General features: G+C 42.2%; 1 protein-coding gene across 2 annotated transcripts; it reads right to left on the reverse strand.

The window, feature by feature from the left end:
* Positions 1-430: 430 nt before the first annotated feature.
* Positions 431-4,258, reverse strand: gja4 (gap junction protein alpha 4). Of its 2 annotated transcripts, none has more exons than XM_035909711.2 (2): positions 4,129-4,258; positions 431-2,412 (listed from the first exon to the last, which is right to left on the reverse strand). In XM_035909711.2, the coding sequence occupies exon 2, from the start codon at positions 2,407-2,409 to the stop codon at positions 1,276-1,278; it is 1,134 nt and encodes a 377-aa protein (XP_035765604.2). In that variant the 5' UTR covers positions 2,410-2,412; positions 4,129-4,258; the 3' UTR covers positions 431-1,275. The 2 variants fall into 2 exon arrangements, with proteins under 2 accessions (XP_035765604.2, XP_006795237.2); XM_006795174.3 differs by having other exon boundaries at positions 431-2,418; positions 4,129-4,252.
* Positions 4,259-13,576: the final 9,318 nt, after the last annotated feature.

Genomic DNA, 13,576 nt, shown 5'->3' on the forward strand with positions numbered 1-13,576 from the left:
TGTTGCCTGTGCAGCCACAGTTACACATTTAAAAAAAGCCATTAAGTCAAAAGTGTTTTCCCTCCATTTTTCCCCCGTTTTCTCCCCTCAGTTGGTTGTGCTCATAATAGCGTGTAAAACCCATCCTCTTCTCCACACCTCTCTCTTTCTATTATTTATTCTATTATCTTCCTCTTGAATGATTAATTTCCTGTAGCGGGGACAGTATTTGGATAGCAGCAAGTGAGCAGTCGCTTAAGAGAGATTTTCCCCCGTAGAAATCTCATCCCTGTGTTTGGGAAAGAAAGGGAATAAAACCATGATGAACACAAAGCAGCCTGAAAGGTTCTGAAAGTATATCTGTGAGGCAGTTATTGATTTTTTTCAAATGTTCATTATACTTTAAACTTTATTTCTTCAAAAAAATAATAAATATTATCACTTTGCAATATCTCAAAAATAAACATTAAATACAGTTTTCACAGAACAACTCGTTTCCTTTCTTTGAATTTGTACATTCCTGTACCGCTTTCAGCCCCGGTCGTGGTGCAAGATCAACCTCTAACCGACTAAAGGTTTAGTTTTCATTCATTCAAATGGATGCCTGTCTTTGTGTTGTGCTTTCCTCTGTTTTCTTCGTAGATATAATGGTGCGGTTATTGGCGATAATAAGTCCCATAGTTTGGTTTCCCCTTTCCCTCTGCTCCTGTTCTCCAAGCCCGCATCCTCAACTTGAGCGGCAAAAACTCGTTGGGAAATTATATTGTGTGTGTGCATGCATGCATGCGTGCCTGCATCCACTCAGTCATTATCCTCCCGGGACCTGAGCGTGATCCAGAGACCAGTACATTCCACAGGGTGGACAGAGCCTTTCGGAGAGAACTGGCTTCAAAAAGAAGTTACAGTGCAAATCTCCAGGGAGTATATTTAAATTTAGCTCTCCAGTAAACTCTCACACAACACCCTCTCCAAAGCCCACTGTCACATTCAGCACTAAAAACCCATTAAATGTAACGTTAAGGCATCTTATGACTTTAATCTTCTCTCACTGTGGAGTCTCATTTTCTTTGCCTTGGGGAGTGCTCTTTAAATGTTTCATTTTGAATAGGTCCATTTATCTGATAAATCTCTGTTTGAATGTCTGTCAGCCTCTGAGGCATTACGTTCACAGTACAGTAGCTGTTCTTCTGTATCTTACTGTGCACTCCTGATAGTCAAGTGTGCAGGAAAATATTTATAAAAAAAATCTGAAGCCCAAAAAACACTCCCATAGAAACATCAGTCTGACTGACTGCATCATACATAATGCTTCTGTTTTGAGTGTCCCTTATGAGCACCCTTAGTAGTTTTTCCCGTGTGGTGTGCATGTTTCTTATAATGGACTCTAGGGGAATGTGTCTTTCTCATAGCACCCATACAGTTCACATAACTGGGAAGCGTGTCACTCCCAGCATCTCCAGTTCCCCAATTCACCTCTATGGGCATGTCCCCGTAGCTTTCACAGGGGTTTGGACAGCGTGCAGCCTCACTCTGCACGGCAAGCTCAATATGGCTCCCTGCCTTATAAGCATGTGATGCCGCCGTTTGGAGTTCTGGAGTCTTTTGTTGCACCGGTTCCCGCTCTGGCCGAGGTAGGTAGTCCTGTTGCTGGGCCGAGCGTTTCTCCAGGCGGTAGGCGATGGCAAGCTGGAGCAGATGGAGGAGCTCGATGAGGTTTAGTAACAGGGAGATGGCAGCAATCACCTGAGTATAGATGGTGAAAATAGTCTTTTCTGTGGGTCGAGACACAAAGCAGTCCACCGTGTGGGGACAAGGGTACTTTTTACACTCAAACTTTGGTGCAATGAAGAAGCCATCGTAAAGGAACCAAAGCCCAACAATAAAGCCGACCTCTAAGAAGACTTTCAATAAGATGCTGAATGCGTATGCTCCCAGCAGCCTGCCTTTCAGTTTGGGCACCTCGGGAGACTTCTCTAGCCTTCTGCCTTTCATGCCACTCTTTTCTTTCTCTGTCGCTTCATTTTTTGTGATGTTGCCTCTTTCTGTGTGAACTTGCCCATTTTTTCTTCCACCAGCACCTCCTTCTTCAGCCTGCTTCTCATCATCTTTTCTCCTGTCCTTCCCAGCCCTTATAGCCACATATCCAAAGTAAAAGATGGTCGGCGTGGAGACGAAGATGACCTGGAGGACAAAGTAGCGGAAGTGGGATATAGGGAAGGCTTTATCGTAGCAAACAGCAGTGCAGCCAGGCTGGATGGTATTGCAAACAAAGTCTGCTTGCTCGTCATCCCAGGCAGACTCAGCAGCAGTTCCCAGTACCAGCATGCGAAACAGAAAGAGTACGGTAAGCCAGACCCGGCCAATAGCTGTTGAATACTCCTGGCCCTCCTCCAGCAGGTGCTCCAGGAAGGACCAGTCAGCTCTGGACATCCTCTGCTCCTAACACGGAGACAACAGGTCATTAAAGTTACCCACAAAAGGTGCATAGGTTTTGGTAGGATTTTGTAGCATATATAAGTAATAACCTATCATTATCTACACCTTTTTCACCTCAAACTCTAATCTCAAGTGAAAGCTGTTCAGTCAGGTAGCGTGGACCCATTAAACTTGTCTACAGGTCTAGTTTTTAATATGGGTCATATGGCCTTGTTTTCTTGACTGCTCAATCGCTAAACAGGCTGAACCATTGTTACACTTAATCACCTACCTGGCACATTGTTATTACCATTGCAAAATTGTTAGTGCTTTTCAAAACTCATAGCCAGAGCATAAACCTTTAATCACACCTATAAGCAGCAAATGAGCTAAGTTTCTCCAACCCTTTTCAGCATAATGGTGTCTCTATTTGCTGAGGAACGTGTATCTGGCTGCAGCCCCCCTATTAGTTCTTCCATGAGCTCACACTCTTGTTAAGGTGGGGCCCCAACTCCTCATCACGGAGACGTGAAAAAGTGAGCCCCCCACTAAAATGAACTAAAACAAAAACATATGCTGCCAAAGTTAGCTTTTAGAATGAATGGGAAGGGGTGTACACTTTGTCTGTTCGCAGCAAACCGGGGTGAACAAGTCCAAATGAGGCAACGTTTACATAATGCAGGCACAAAGAATATAATCTATTCTGGGCTGGATGAATCAGTTTATTTATGCACACTTTAATTATACAGTTTAATTGATTTTATTTAAAAAAATAAAATGTTGTCAGTAATGGAAATGGAAGCCGTGGAAATCGTTAACGATAAATGACACAGTCGGTGGCTTGTCGGGAAACTCAGCGCGCGCGCACACACACACACACGCACACACAACTGAATAAACATCCTGTGTGACCGAGTTCAGGCTCTGCTGTGACACTTGTCTATTTGTTTATTCTATTAATATTTGTCTGTTATTTTCTCCCCCGTGAGAAGGAAAAACGTCTCCGACAGGGAAACTAAAAACTCTTCTGACAGCACGAGGAGTTTCAATGAACTGTCAGGGATACTGGCCCCAGCTGAACAGGCACAGAAATCACTAACTTGACTGATCCTCTTTCGCGGGTATTGTCTCGAGGATGGCTGTTATCTCTACAAAACATACCACAGAATATCAGCACACTAGTGGGAGGTCACTCTAGGAGATGGGAAAAGCATAGCATTGATTTGATAAAGCAGACCATCCATACTAAGTATCAAAGCAACAATACAAAAGAAAAAATAATCAACAAGTCAAATTAAGGTGAAGCAGGTCTCCCTTTTAAAGTAGTTTTAAAGCCGCCCGGCTTATTACTGTCCGACTTCAACAACACAGAAGGAAAAGAATAAGAAGCAGACTCGTTGTAAGATCTAACAAAGTTCAAGAACAACTTTAACAGACCAGACATCAAAACCTCATCCAAGGCTAAAAGAATAAATTCTCCACTGAAAATAGATTTAATTCTAGGACTAGCCTATCATCCATCTCTGAAAAGATGGTCTTAAGGTTTCAGCCCAAGCGTAAATCGCTTTAAAAAATATTACTAAGTTAATATTAATTACAAAAAAAGGAATCCAATAAATAAAAATGTGTCAAACAACGTAGAGTATAACTCAGTCACTGACAACTAATCAGAACTGTATAGAGTGTATATGCCCGCCTTTTTTTTTCTTGTTTTCTCACGGAAAACCTTCTCACCTTTCTCTCTCTAGAAGCCGGGTTTGTCTCCTTACAGCCTCACAGGTCCCAGCAAACAGTGCGTCTTTAATGTCACCTCCGCTCTATCCAGTGGTGGACTACACTGCTGCTCCGGTCGGGTTGTGTTTTGCCTTCTTTAAAAAGAATCGATGTAATCGGAAAAAGTGGGGAGAACTTTCCCATGCTTGCTCAAACCGGCCCTCCCTCAGGAACTTGGTCCAGGAAATGGGATGGATGAACTCACAGCGGTTCTGGTTAACTGCGCTCTGGTCTTAGCTTTGTTTAAAGACCGCAGATTTGCATTAATTGCATGGGAATGTCGCCTGCCTTCGGGAATTTAAAGGTTAGAGGTAAAAAGTAATAGTATGGCCTTTGTAAAGAAGGGAGTGACAAAAAATGTTTTAATGCGTTGCTGTGGAGTGAGACAATTCGTACAAATGAACATAAATAAACGTATTTTGTAAGTCGATCACTTTGTGCACATTATTGGGGCAGACTGAGTAATAACCTTCAATTAATAAGCATTTTAAATACCAGTAAAGTTTATCTGATTCCGCTCGTAAGAGTGCAGGATAAAACATCTATATCTGTCCATATCCGTGCAGCCTTATGAACCTTATATTCTCGCCTACAATGATTGTTGATTGTAGACTCCTGTAATTTTCCATCATGCCACATAATGGCGCCAGTCCCCTTATTTCCAAGAAGCGTGTCTCTTCAATAAAGCCCCGTAATTGGCTGTAATGTGAATATTGTTTAACTTACGTAAATCGTTTTTTGACTGAATTCCATCTTTATTTATAACTTCCTGTTTTTTCAATCGGTGTAATGCTGAAAACTGTACGTGGATTTAATTTGTTTTAATTCCTAAGGGCTTGTATTGTGTTATCATCATTCTATATTTTAATTTTTAAAAAGAATTTACTTTGTATTGTGTTTATTTAGTGGGTATAGCTGTGTGTGTACACGTGACTTATTAAGGTATCATCTAATCTAGAATAAGTCGCATTGCTGTACTGCTTTGCTGCACAGCACAGGAGGACAAACTCCTGCTGCAAAAGAGTTTGTCTTCTTGTTGTGCTTCTTGGAAGTCTGCAGTCAGACCATGTATGTTTTTACTTCTTTTTTTTCTTCATTCAAGGCCCAGACAATAGGCTAGTTGAGCACAGGCTTTGTTTGCAGATGTTTGGCTATAGTCAATTTATATGATATAAATCACATATTCTGTCCCTATTTAAGATAGGAATAATACAAAACCTTGAGGTCATAGACTGAATTAAGAAAAAAAAACTTTCTTTTTTTAGACTACGAATACAGACTGCAAAAGAAGATGCTGAACGTTTAATTGAACATGTTAAACCACTTCTCTGAGAATTAAACCCTTCTCAAGTCACCAAGAATTTAAAATAGTGATTCCTTTTAAGTGAAAATTTTACTCACAATTACACAAAAAACAGCCTTGTTAGTAACAACGCTGTACAACACCAGATTGCGTGTCACAACATAGTCTGTCCAATTTGAGCCACTTATCACCAGTGCACTTATAACCGTATGATGGCACACTTGGGCCAATTAAAGCTCATGTCCTCTTAACCGCTCGAAATCATCACTGTGCTATTATAAAGTGTCAGTATGTAGATTTTGAGAAGAATTAGGAGGCCGGGTTTATCTCACCGGCTGCTGCACAAAGCGGACCAGGATAGAAAGCCCAGTAAATTGACAGTGAATCATTCTGACAGATCAGCGTCTTGCTCTTTTCTTTGGTCATTACATCTGCAGATGAATGGCGAGGAGAGAAGTGAGGACACTCGACAGAGAGTAATAGAACTGTTTCCATTCAGGAGATGCACTATGTCTTCCTGTGTTCGGTGTGTTCTTCCCTACCGGTACAGTTATCAATGAAACTAATTGCCTGCCTCAACTTCAATCAATTCCTCGCTGCTGGATACATTTTATCATTCGCTATTGTATTTTATGAGTGATTCGGTCCTGAGTGTGCATCGGCTAGCTCAATAATGCAGATATGAATATAGAGTGGGAGAAGTAATTCAAAGAACATCCCATTATGAGTTTTGGTGGGGGAGGAGAGAGAAGGATTTTGAGGTTCTCTTTGTTGGCTTGCATCTGGTAAAACTACAAGGCTTAAACGATACAGACAGGTGTATTCCCGCAGGTTAAAATGAAGCAACAATGCCCTCATCCATTCACGTGACAGCTTCAGTCCCCTTAGAAAAAAAAGGAAGTAGTGACAGCAAACAAATCATGGCTATGTTTGTGTGCTTTTCTTCTTTAACATTAATAAATAAAGGACGGGGTGCTAAATCACCCTCACCTTGCTTTGCTAAATGATTAACTGCAAACACTGCCTGCAGTAAAACAAGCCACAACACCTCATATCCGATTGCTCTTTACCTTCTGACACAGTTCGCTGAGGTAAAAAACATTTTTTTACAAAAACTAAAGACATGCTGATCTTTCCAGCGTTTTCATCTACACTGAAAAAGTCCTAGCAGTTATGTTGTGACATTACCGTGCAGATAATCCTTTTCTCTAATGGATATGAGACTTTGGTGGTCCCTGACTGTTTCTGCAATCAGCGGCAGGTCAGAATTTTCACTTATCCAGTAAAATATCTCAAAAGCAACCCTGAAACTTGCTGACATGCCAATTTTTAAGTTCACAGATAAAATATATCTGACATTTTGTCTGGTTCCATCATTATGTCAAAATTTCCATTTCTCCAATATACCCACCCCCACCCAACCCCGACTCCCCGGTATGTGTGGTGAGATTTGGCAATACTATGAGTTCTGGACTGCAGTTTCTCAATTGGCTGCTTGAGGCTGGTGAGTGAATGAATTGATCTCTACGAGTAATGAGATGCATTTAACAGATTTGTAGCCTGGTGCAAAAACCTTTGTGCATAGTTTCTCCCTTTTGAAATAACTTTGTAATTTTGGATTCTTTGGGTTTTGTTAAGGTTTGACGAGGCTTTTGATACAGGCAGAGGTAACTGACAACCATCTGGTGAATCTCACAAAGTGTTTGCTCTGCAGGTGCCTTTTAAATAAATTATATGACAAATAGCATGACCTGCTGTGTGGTATGGCCTGTCTAAGGTTTTGCTCTGGTATTTGTGAATGAAATTCTAATATTTTGTTGGTCTTCCTTTTGCACCAGTAAGCAGGTTGCTGTATCTATGCATTGCACCCATAAGGCTTATGGGCCAGTTTGCTGACCACCCGCTTGTCTAAATTTGGTCACATCTGGCTCCACAACTCCAAACTGTATATAGGCCACATCTATATACAGTTTATAGTTAGTCCTAACTAGCAGATGAAAAACTGCTAAAAACTCTAAACTAACACAATGAGCATTTTAATTTATGTTATTGTAGTTTTGATGTTTTTTTTCATGCCAGTATTATCTCATTACATTCTCACGAAGATGCTAGGACAGCTGCTGAAAGCTTAGTCTTGTTCATTATGTTGTTTTCTCAGCACTATTTTTGCTCATGTGCCCACCTGCTTTCATCTTTTTTCAACACTGATTAATACATTTATGTTGGCCTTCATTTGCGGTGATTTACACTCTTGGATTTCTTGTATTTGTCTTAACACTTTAAAGCCTGAACTGTGAAAAAATTGCTAAAATAATTCTCCTTTAAAAAACTGGAGTGTTTATTGAACCATCTTACAATTAAAAAAAAGAAATTAAATAACAATTTGCGTAATTTTTGCTACATTAGGCATTTTTGTGCAATTTAATGTTTATTGTATACAAAGCAAACACTCAGAGATTGCACCTTCCCCCTGAAGGGCAAGGGCAATTCAAAAGATACTGATGTTTTATGGTGTTTTTATTAAATAATAATAATAATGGATTGCATTTATATAGCGCTTTTCAAGACCCTCAAAGTGCTTTACGATTCCACAATTCATTCACTCTCACATTCACACACTGGTGGAGGCAAGCTACAGTTGTAGCCACAGCTGCCCTGGGGCAGACTGACAGAAGCGAGGCTGCCATATCGCACCATCGGCCCCTCTGGCCATCACCAGTAGGCGGTAGGTGAAGTGTCTTGCCCAAGAACACAACGACCGAGACTGTCCAAGCCGGGGCTCGAACCGGCAACCTTCCGATTACAAGATGAACTGACAACTCTTGAGCCACGATCGCCCCTAAAATGTGCTGTCAGCATTGTTAATGTGGAAATCTGGTGTAGTATAATCATTTTTATTTGTAAATTTGATGCCATATAATTTTGTACAAACAAAGAAAGTGCTTATGTCCCCCACTGACTAATACATTGCTTTAAAGTTAGGAAATACACCAATAGAAATTAAAGCTTTTTCCTGATTCATGTGACCCTGACCCTTGCCCTATGACCTTGAAGTATTACCTACTGAAATGGTGTATTTTATTATCTTTAAACATAGCTCTCTACATGACCTTTCATATATTTTTTGATACAGTTTCTCAAAAATTTTCTTCATGGTCAGTTTTGACCTTAGGCACTAACAGGGAAGTTGATGGTGCCAGCACTTAGTCTGCTCATGACTGCCAAGGCATGCTATAAAGTTGTGATGTTTGAAGATGATCTATAGAAAATTGTGGGTAATATTCGTTTTTAACTGATTTTCACATGTGCATGAGCTTGACCCAATTAGTCACCAAAATGAAATTAGCTCAAGCTGTTACTGATATCTGTTATCACACAAAACTTTAACATGATATCTTGAAACCTGTGGATGCTAGGCTGCTAACAAACAGACAGACACACACACACAAATGGAACATACTCCCTCCTTTCATATAAGGGGACATATAAGGGGGTTAGGGTTAAAAATAACACTGATGATGTATAGGTCCCCGAAACTGATGTATCAAATATGACATGTATGATGTTACAATGTTACGATCGAAAACGGATGCAGCTGCATTTCCCTAACATCACTGTGTCGCAGCCGTCACACTCAGATAGAAATGCGAAGACCTTTTGCCATGTTTTATTGTGCAAAAATTAAGTTTCAAGTCTTAATGTGAAAATCTTATTTCTTCCACTGGATGTGTGTTTCCAGGGGATAGCACAAGATTGACTCTATCAGTTGTGTTAACAGTAAAATTCCCACACAGCAGGCACTGTGTGTCTATCACTGCTGTCTGGTTAGTAAAGATGTCAACACTACATGAGCTATGGATTCTGGGTTGCACAGCTTTGCGTGTTTTTTTGATGAAATATGCATGACACAGGCAGAGCTGTAGTTCTTCTGAAGCGATAAAGATATACATAGATACACCGGCTGCGGGGAGAAGGGTTGTGACAGGGATTTCAACAATACCATTGTGATAGCTGAAACTAAATACAGCTATATCCTGTATCTGGTTCTTTACGATTTATATTGTTCGATTATATCTTAAGAATTCAGAGTTCTCCTCTTTACTCTTACTCCCTCGTATGTCTCCCATGTGTCCCTGATGAAGTCAGGCTGCGTACCCATAGTGGTGTCTAGATCTCAGTGTGGTCCTCTTACAGTACACTGTGTCTCCCAGTCTTGTTACACCTATGGACAGACACTATTGATTGGAGCCAGCTTGGAGCATTGCCATGAAAGTGCACATTGGCAGCTGCTGATATCTTTATTAGAAAAGCCGGACAAGAAGGATCAGCAAGTTTCCCCTTATCAAAAGCCCGAAGAGCATGAACCAGCTACAGCGCACATCACATTTGTTTGGGGATCAATTGACTGGCCAGACTTTTGTAGGGGATCAATTAGTTCTGTCCACTGGGCATAATACACTCTGGCGACAAATAAATCAAAGTCATCATAGAAGGCAAGCCCTCTTACGAGTGATTATCTGATGCTTGGCATGAATTCAAAAACTGTTCTCACTGACTTAAATGTACACTATAGTAGTTTTACACATGCACTGCAGACCTGAACTTTTCTAGGTAGTATCTGATGGATGCATGTAAAACTGTAAGTATCTGACTAGGTCTAAATGGACATTAAACAGTATTTATATTGCCAGCTTGTCTCGCAGATGTCCACATCGACACAGCTTCAGCTGGTCAGCATCCTCACCTATACCAAATATTACCAAGTATTACCAGCAGTAGAACTAACTCCTGCCCACTACATTATATTTTAAAAGACTACAGCTGACTGTGTCCTGACCTGACTCTCCCATTTTCTGGATTTAATGAGGGAAAACAGCTTATGTAACTTGTGAGCTGGGGTCTCTCAGTAAAATTATAATAGAAGACTGAAGCTGCATTAACACTGTAAGCAATTCTCTCATCGCACGTTGCCTTAAAACCGGTGGTTGGTCATTTGCGAGATTATATGCTCCGGTTCTTAGGTAACGCTCTAATGTATTTTCTGTCAGGTCATATTGTCAATCAACTGTATCCTGCACTCTTATTGGTACTCCCTTCAATCGCTTGCCTCAAAGCTGACAGAAGGGTTTGTTTTCACCCATTTTACTTGAAGTCCCCAAATGTCATGCTTTGTAATCATGCTTTTATAGATGAGGTACTGTACTCGAGTTTTATTCATATTGTTTCCTCATAACTTTAGCTAATGTTAGATTAGCTGTTAACTTACCAGAGTTTAGTTTATTTAGACTATCTACATAACAGCTGTAGCTAATGTTAGGTGTCAAATTCAGTAGTAGATGAGTACCATTATTCATGATTAAAACAACCATACATTCTTCTTCTTTTTCTTATCTAGTTCAGGATTGGAGTCATCGGGCAACAGGCTGGGTAACAGAGGGCAGGGCTAACACAGACAGACAACCATTCACAAAGACTTTCACACCTTTGGACAATTTAGAATCCCCAATAGACCTAACCCCACTAACTGCATGTCTTAACTCCGCCAAGTACCGTCCTAAGCCCAACTGCAAAAGGAGGAAGGTGGTCATCCTGCCGAAGCAACCAGAACCTTCAGACCAGGGAAAACAGGCATGAATCCAATGGATAGCTCTGAATTAAATTCTTCGTTTAATGTTACCACATCCGGGGCAGCCGATGCACCAGTATTGGGGAGCCAGGATGCTGGTGAGAAGTGGGCTACTGGCCGAAGAAACATCACACCGAAAGTAGAAATACAAATCGCCATGTAGAATGTTTGAACTGGTCACCACGTCGGCCAAAAAGAAATAATTGCCAAAGAACTCCTGAGCAGCAAAATCGACATTCCAGCTTTATCCGAACTATGACTCACAGGATCGGGAAAGATGGTCGTCGAACCACGCTCACCGACAACCAGAGGGCACTCTACTATTCGGGTGGAGAAAAACGAAAGGCAGGAGTCGGCTTCATGGTTGCCCGTCGTGCAACCAAGAGTGTCGTCGCATTCCAGCCGATCTCTGATCACCTTGCAGTGCTCACCATCAGCGGTACCATCAAAACACACCTCGACACCATCTACGCACCAACTGAGACAAGTCCAGACCCAGCCAAGGGCGATTTCTATAACCAACTACAACACATGTTGGATTCAGTCTCGCAGACCGAATTGATCATACTGGCTGGAGACTTCAACGCCCACACAGGCACTGATCGGACTGGATGGGAAAGCACGATGAGCCGTTTTGGACATGGTGTAATGAATGACAATGGTTTGCGGCTTTTGTCCTTCACCAACACCTACAACTTCATCATCAGAAACACCACATTTCAACATCCAAAGAAACATCAACTCACATGGCAAAATCCAATGGGCGACGACTCGACGATGTTGGACTACATCTTGATCAACTCCCGTTTCCAATCATCACTTAAAGATGTTCGTTCGATGCGCAGCCCAGATTGTGGATCAGACCACTATCTTGTGCATGCAGTGATAAAACTTCGACTACAAAGAGCCAAACGCAAATAGCGCCCATCTGCAAAGCTCGACTGGAAATGCCTGTTAGATCCCGCTCGCAAGGCGGAATTTCAAAAAGCATTATCCAACCGTTTTGCAACACTGGTGCCATCTCAAGGCGTCAACGTTGAAGAGCAACAAGTTTCGGACGCCATCATGGAAAGCGCCAAAGAACTGTGCCCTCCCACACACCGCCGAACACAGCCGTGGATATCCAATGAATGCCTTGATATGATAGATGAACGAAAATGTGTGAAGCTGGTCGACTGACGCCGAATGAAGGAAGAACGTGAGGCTTACTGGAACCAAGTAGCGGCTGACTTGGAAGAAGCAGCCTCAAAGCACGAGTACCACACAATTTATCGAACACTCCGACACCTGAGTGGAAAAACCAAATCAACAAACGACAACATCCGAAAGGCCAATGGCACCTTCGTATGATCACCGACTGAGCGGCTACAGCGTTGGAAGGAGTTCTTCGAGACACTGTACAATCACGCCCCGCCACAAGGACCACCAGCAGAACCGCCACCCATCGAGGCACCAGAGACTCCGATGTTCGATGATGAACTGACCCTGGCAGAGGTGAAGACGGCCATCCAGACTTTGAAGACTGGTAAAGCACCTGGTGTGGATGCAATCAGTGTGGAATCGATTAAGGCTGGCGGTGATGTTCTTCTCCAATGAGTGCACCTTCTTCTGCAAAAGATCTGGCGCACGGAGACGATTCTGAGAACATGGAAGAAAGCCATCATTATCCCAATCTTCAAAAAAGGCGACAACCGAGAATGCCAAAACTATCGTGGCATCGGTCTGCTCTCGATTGTTGGAAAAGTCTTTATGAAAGTAATTCAATTACGCCTGCAGAAACATCATGAACAAACGAGCCACGAGGAGCAAGCCGGCTTCAGACCTCACCGTGGGTGCTGTGACCATTCAGCATTCGCCAGGTGATGGAGGAGCAAATTCCATATGGGAAATGGATGGTCATCATCTTTATTGACTTTCAATCCACATTGGACTGCATCGATTGGCCAGCACTTTGGATGGCGCTGGAGACCGAGCACATCCCACCAAAAGTCATTAAGCTCCTGCAGGAAAATTACAATGGATCACGGAGCCAAATACGCATCCGTAATGAGCTGTCAACTAAATTCACTAAATTCACCATCTGGGGTCTGCCAGGGAGACGTCGCCTCACCGCTGCTCTTCAACATCGTAGTCAACACCATGATGAGAAAAGTCTTCAGGGGCAGACGTGGAGTCCAGTTTGATGAAAATGCCACCGTGACAGATCTTATGTTTGCAAATGACAGCAGTGTGTTGGCCGAGAATGACGCCGAAGCCACGGACGTGCCGCCACGTCATATGGCTTGAAGATAAACACTGACAAGATGAAGGTGTTGATAACAGATGGGTTGCCTGCCAACTTCTACCTCTACGGTATCCAAATAGAGCAAGTCCAGCAGTTCAAATACTTGGGCTCACTGATCGAGCAAAGGAAGGTCGCGTCCACGGCAGAGAGCCACAGTCGAATAGGTCAAGCAACTGCAGCCTTCACTTCTCTCCTC

This window comes from Neolamprologus brichardi, chromosome 22 (genome assembly GCF_056152115.1).
Source record: "Neolamprologus brichardi isolate AB-2024 chromosome 22, ASM5615211v1, whole genome shotgun sequence".
NCBI lineage: Eukaryota > Metazoa > Chordata > Actinopteri > Cichliformes > Cichlidae > Neolamprologus > Neolamprologus brichardi.